We start from the raw sequence: 6,715 nt of genomic DNA on the forward strand, positions 1-6,715 counted from the left end.
CACGCCGGCACCCTCCGGCACACGCCGGCACCCGCCGGCACCCTCCGGCACATGCCGGCACCCTCCGGCACATGCCGGCACCCTCCGGCACATGCCGGCACCCGCCGGCACATGCCGGCACCCTCCGGCACATGCCGGCACCCGCCGGCACATGCCGGCACCCTCCGGCACATGCCGGCACCCTCCGGCAACCTGCCGGCACCCTCCGGCAACCTGCCGGCACCCTCCGGCAACGTGCCGGCAACTGCCGGCAACGTGCCGGCAACCTGCCGGCAACTGCCGGCAACGTGCCGGCAACCTGCCGGCAACCTGCCGGCAACCTGCCGGCAACTGCCGGCAACCTGCCGGCACCCTCCGGCACATGCCGGCACCCTCCGGCACATGCCGGCACCCGCCGGCACCCTCCGGCACATGCCGGCACCCTCCGGCACATGCCGGCACCCGCCGGCACATGCCGGCACCCTCCGGCACATGCCGGCACCCGCCGGCACATGCCGGCACCCTCCGGCAACCTGCCGGCACCCTCCGGCAACGTGCCGGCAACCTGCCGGCAACTGCCGGCAACTGCCGGCAACCTGCCGGCAACCTGCCGGCAACTGCCGGCAACTGCCGGCAACTGCCGGCAACCTGCCGGCACCCTCCGGCACATGCCGGCACCCTCCGGCACCCTCCGGCACCCTCCGGCACATGCCGGCACCCTCCGGCACATGCCGGCACCCGCCGGCACCCTCCGGCACATGCCGGCACATGCCGGCACCCGCCGGCAACCTGCCGGCAACTGCCGGCAACTGCCGGCAACCTGCCGGCAACTGCCGGCACATATGCCGGTACCTGGCATAGGGTTAGGGGTTAAGGTTAGGGGTTAGGGGTAGGGGTTAGGGTTAGGGTTAGGGGTTAAGGTTAGGGTTAGGGTTAGGGGTTAAGGTTAGGGTTAGGGTTAGGGGTTAAGGTTAGGGTTAGGGTTAGGGGTTAAGGTTAGGGTTAGGGGTTAAGGTTAGGGTTAGGGGTTAAGGTTAGGGTTAGGGGTTAAGGTTAGGGTTAGGGGTTAGGGTTAGGGGTTAGGGTTAGGGGTTAAGGGGTTAGGTGCCGGCAGGTGCCGCCATGTGCCGGCGGCAAGCGGCAGGTGCCGGCATGTGCCGGCAGTTGCCGGAAGGTGCCGGAAGGCGCCGGCAGGTGCCGGCATGTGCCGGAAGGTGCCGGAAGGCGCCGGCAGGTGCCGGAAGGCGCCGGCAAGTGCCGGAAGGCGCCGGCAAGTGCCGGCAAGTGCCGGAAGGCGCCGGAAGGAGCCGGCAAGTGCCGGAAGGCGCCGGCAAGTGCCGGCAGGAGCCGGAAGGCGCCGGCAAGTGCCGGCAGGAGCCGGAAGGCGCCGGCAAGTGCCGGCAAGTGCCGGAAGGCGCCGGCAAGTGCCGGCAAGTGCCGGAAGGCGCCGGCAAGTGCCGGAAGGCGCCGGCAAGTGCCGGAAGGCGCCGGCAAGTGCCGGCAAGTGCCGGAAGGCGCCGGCAAGTGCCGGAAGGAGCCGGCAAGTGCCGGAAGGCGCCGGCAAGTGCCGGCAAGTGCCGGCAGGTGCCGGAAGGCGCCGGCAGGTGCCGGCAGGTGCCGGCAAGGCACCGGCGGGGCGCCGGCGGGTGGTGGCATGTGCCGGCATATGTGCCGGCATGTGCCGGGGCAGGTGCCGGCATGTGCCGGCATGTGCCGGTGGCAAGCGGCAGGTGCCGGCATCCGCCGGTCTGTAGCGGATTAGGAGGCTTTGCCGGTGGCAGAGGAAACACTGCCACGGCATAGGAAACACTGCCACGGCTGTTGTCGGCAATTGGCGGCGTTGCCGTGGCTGCTGCCGCTGCCGGAGAATGCACTCGCTGTCCCTCCAAGGGAGTGGTTGCACCACTCAAAAAGCAGACTAAGGGACTGGTCGTTATTTAAATAGGAGGGGGGAGGGCATGCTGAAGTGATTTTTTTTGTTTTTTGTTCTGCACCATGCCAACCTTATTGAGGGGATCATACAGAATATTTACATTACAAAATAAATAAAAAATAATGTTTCCTGACATTAGCTGGTAAACACAAAATCATGTTGCACACCTCTACCTGTGTGTGGTGGTGTCCATTGGACTGGACCGGAGACTGGTGTGCCACAGAGTACAGTATAAGATGTGTGTTTAACCTATCTGCGTGACTGGTCCGGGCAGTGCCCTGGCTAAATCAACAGATTGCATTTTCTTTTTTGGCTTTTAAGTTCTGGCCCATGCTGTTGTGATCTCTCTCTGTTCTTCCTCATTCCAATGTAATCACACCAGCTGAAGGTATAGAAACTAGTAACATGAGCCCCAAATACTAGAATCCCTCTCTGCTCTCATATTAGTGAGTGGGCCCTGCAGCCTGTACGCCGCCGTAGATTATGAGGGGCTTGTGCTGACATTCGCTGTTTGTTCAACCTTGAACACGGACTAGAGATGCCATAACTCAATTTAACTACCATGTACGTTAATGGAGTGGTTGCACTGCAAACAATCACTGGCCAATATGATACTATCTAGCGCACACTGCTAGAAAAACATTATGGTTTTCTAGGTGATTGCAACATCGCTGTTTTCAACTCTTTAAGGGCTTTAGGTTTTGTTTTGTTTTTTCATTGTGAAACATTTCAGCCTCGTTTGCTGCAAGTCCTGCATGTCTGACACTTCATAAAAGCTTTCATCTCCGCTGTTATGGCTAAGAGACAAAAGGATCTAAGCGACATAGCGGGGGGAATTCAAGCATACTTAAGCAAACAAACTAAACTGAGTAGCGTTTTGAGTGAAGCGATACCATAACCCACATGAAATGAGGGTTATGGGGTTTGGTCACCCACGATGGCTCTGTATTGCTGTTACACAATCTTATCCAAGCCTTTTGCGGTTGCCTGTCTTGTGGGCTACATTTGGAACATATGACCTCTTACTCATTGTGTCTACAGTATGCGCAAAACTACAGTACCAGCACATAAGGCGCTGGTACTGTAGTTTTAGTACATTTGAATAAAACCTTACATAATTACAGAAGGGCTGCCTGCTACATACAGTGCAGTATATGTTTGTATCAGCTGTATATGCATTTCATAATCTCCACCAGGCTAACATGCAGCCAGTTTGTGTGACTATGCACAGCTAATATTAGATATTGTTGGAATGATGATCAGTAAGGCTGTCACGATTCTCGATACTTATCGAAATTGAATCGAAATTGACGTTCGATACAGTGTATCGAAATCACGAGCCGACTCGCGATATTTCATTACATGCGCACGTCCGTCTGTTTTTTCACCCCGGAACGTTTCTCACCGGACGTGTTTCAGCCAGTTGGACCAGGTACAACGGTGCACCAAGCAGCCTGTAGATCATTGGTGCAGTAAGCACTCAGCAGAGAGCAGACAACAACAAAGCCAAATTCACTCAATGAAGAAGCCGTTTATATCGCTTTTGTCCCGTGGATGGGACATTTAGATTTAAAAACGGATGAAAAGCGTAGATAAAAGCATAATAGCATAATGACAGGTTCCATATGGGGCTGCCTGGAGTCTGGACTGACGCTGGTTTACACGCTATGGCTGCTTCAGAGTGTCTCGCACCGAGACGAGGACACCGGGGGCTTGTTGTCGCGCTGCGGTGATTTAGCATAATATTACGGCAGCGCGAACAAAGCTGTGTTCGGTGCGAGACATGCTGATGCAGTCAGCGTGGAGGCTAACGCCAGTCCAGCCCCATGGAAGCTCGTCCTGAGAGGCTGTTACATTATAGCGGAGTGAGCTCCTTTATAACTCTATGGGAGTGAGATGTTCCATCATGTGGGGCTAAACCAGAGGCTGTAAGTTGCATCTACAATTAGTGTGGGGGGCCTATTTCTTAAAAAAATGCCATATGTCATGAATACAACATCCAATAAACCCCAAAATGGAATCACATTTTGAGGGGCCTCTATAAAGCACACCTCCAAATGCACTTTCACCTCTGTCCATAGGGGTCACCACAAATGTGTCCTAGCAATGCCATTTCCCCCACAGCTTCCTCAGGTCCTGACAGCTGCAACTGCACGACTCACACTGCTCTGGATGGGAAGCCCACTCTTGCGGAGATATAATGTGCTTTGTGTAGCACTCCTGTCTAGTTTTGTTTGTTTGCTGATACTGTTTTCCAGTAATGTCAGTCTAGGACCTGTTAAGTCAGATATGTATGCACTTCATTTAGCTGAGAATATCTCAACTGTTCTTGAGTAATATGACCCCCGCAAACAACTTAGGAACTGTGAGAAATTCTCTATCCGGGACGAAATACTCGAAAATGACCACGTCCTTTTAAAAACAACCGCTAAAACATGGCTGTATCTTCTAAACAGTTGGAGCTACAGATGTTCTGAGATGCTCAGGTTTGAATACTCAATTGAATAGACCATATGCATACAGCGGTCATCTTTCCATAAGTTAATGGCAGGGTGGAAACTAGCCACAATTTGCCATTGACAGTCCATACATCTAAACGAACACAGTCCTATCTAATTGTATTAAATGAAGTCAAACTCACCAACATTGCAGCTGACCGAAATGCTTGAACTATCCTCTTTCTATATGCAAAGTGTTTGTTTCATAAAAATCCACCATAGACATGTTATGAGTTACTTTATGTCACGAAATTCCTTGCAGGTGATTTTTTGGTGTTGGAGTTTGGAAGCGTTGGTTGCATGGATAATCACTCAACGGCCCTGCATACCACCTGTTTTGATGGATAATCACTCAACGGCCCTGCATACCACCTGTTTTCAATTTGCACATAATGCAGGAGGCAGCAGGACGTTGCTTTACTGAAAGTCAGCGCTTCCAAACACATCCAAAAAAATCACCTGCAAGGAATATCAAACTTGTCCAACAAAATATCTTGCCATGTACAGTAACTGCATAACTCTCTACATTGCACAAATTGCACCACTCAAATAAAGCCTTGTGAACGGAGTGATTCAGTTATGGGTCTTAAACAGTAATGATAGCTTTAGACAATTGTATTGATCATAACTCAACTTAAGTCCGATGTAATACCATACCATGTAATTATGAATCTCCTTGTGACAATATTAAATGACTCGGCTTGATGAATTGAATACCTAGGACCACAATGGAAACAAGCCCTGATTGCTTTTTGTGTTATTCTTTTAGCATTGTTTTATAAATGTGCCTCTGTACATTTTCAAACTGTTAATAAAGTATTCAATCAATCAATCAATCAATCAAAAGCAGATTGTTTATGACAAGATAACTTCACTGCAAAACAAAGCTGAACAAAACAAACCTTGGGATGGTACTGTGCTGCTGTAAACCTTTGTAGTCTGTACAAAGGTGTACAGTTCATTGTTTTGTTAAGCCTTTCAAAAGAGAGGCTTTGTATGACGGTATTCTAAGAGAAAATTGCCACTCTAAGGTCTTTTTTGAGGGAACCAGCTCTGAACATGGACGACCCCTCACTGTATGTACTCTATGGGCTTCTATGGCATGTTGCTGGGTCAGGGTGTTTTTTTACAAAGGGGCCTCTGGCCGGCAGGTATAAAAAGAGAATGTTTCCACCAGGTAGGTAGTCAGCACAGCTCGAACACCAGCAGCTAGCCACACCATCGCTTATAGCGGTAACACCAACTGACCAAACATGACCTCCGGCAACATGAACATGATGAGCAAGATCACCTTCTACGAGGAGAGGAACTTCCAGGGCCGCTCCTACGAGTGCCAGAGCGACTGCGCCGACATGTCCTCCTACCTGAACAGATGCCACTCCTGCAGGGTGGAGAGGGGTTGCTTCATGGTGTACGACCGCAACAACTACATGGGCAACCAGTACTTCATGAGGAGGGGCGAGTACGCCGACTACATGAGCATGATGGGCATGAGCGACCACATCAGGTCCTGCCGCATGATCCCCATGTACAGGGGCAACTACAGGATGAAGATCTACGAGAGGGAGAACTTCGGCGGACAGTCCCACGAGATGATGGACGACTGTGACAACATCATGGACCGTTACCAGATGAACAACTGCATGTCCTGCAACGTGATGGACGGCCACTGGCTGATGTACGAGCAGCCCAGCTTCAGGGGAAGGATGATGTACATGAGGCCCGGAGAGTACAGGAACTTCCAGAACATGGGCTGGAGCGGCAGCAGGTTCATGAGCATGAAGCGCATCATGGATTCCTGCTATTAGGCTGACTCACCACCACCGACTAGATGTCAACTGACAATGGTCTCATTAATAAATAAAATCTAATTTTCCAGGAAAATGCTTCACGGTTTTGTCCTTTCTGTTATTAAACAGCACCTCCACATTGATTTCTCAGGACACTATGATCATGACAAGGCAAGAGAAGAGTCCCACAATCAATCAACCAACAATCCAGAATCCAACCAACCAACCAAACAACCCCAGGACACAGTCTAGTTCAGGGGTGCCCAAAAGGTAGATCGCGATCTACCAGTAGATCACAAAGGCTGTGCAGGTAGATCACATGACATGCCCGTAAAGAGTATTTCATTTAAATATATTGAAGAAAAAAAAAAACATTTCTCTCCCTCTATTTCCCATTCCAAGTGCATTTGTCTTATACTGTACAGAATGTAACACAAACTCTACTATTCCGAAGCCCCCTCAGGTACATATTTAAACTATTTTCAGCAATGGTATAATAATTGATTTGGTGGGTA

At 51.3% G+C, this 6,715-nt stretch overlaps 1 protein-coding gene across 1 annotated transcript; it reads left to right on the plus strand.

Moving 5' to 3' along the window:
- Window positions 1-5,663: 5,663 nt before the first annotated feature.
- Window positions 5,664-6,218, plus strand: LOC306941386 (gamma-crystallin M3-like; the record flags this gene model as incomplete). The annotated part of the gene is made up of 1 exon (XM_079526817.1): window positions 5,664-6,218. The coding sequence occupies one exon, from the start codon at window positions 5,664-5,666 to the stop codon at window positions 6,216-6,218; it is 555 nt and encodes a 184-aa protein (XP_079382943.1).
- Between the last annotated feature and the right edge of the window lie 497 nt (window positions 6,219-6,715).

The sequence above is a fragment of the Electrona antarctica genome (genome assembly GCF_951216825.1).
Source record: "Electrona antarctica genome assembly, chromosome: 17".
Lineage (NCBI taxonomy): Eukaryota > Metazoa > Chordata > Actinopteri > Myctophiformes > Myctophidae > Electrona > Electrona antarctica.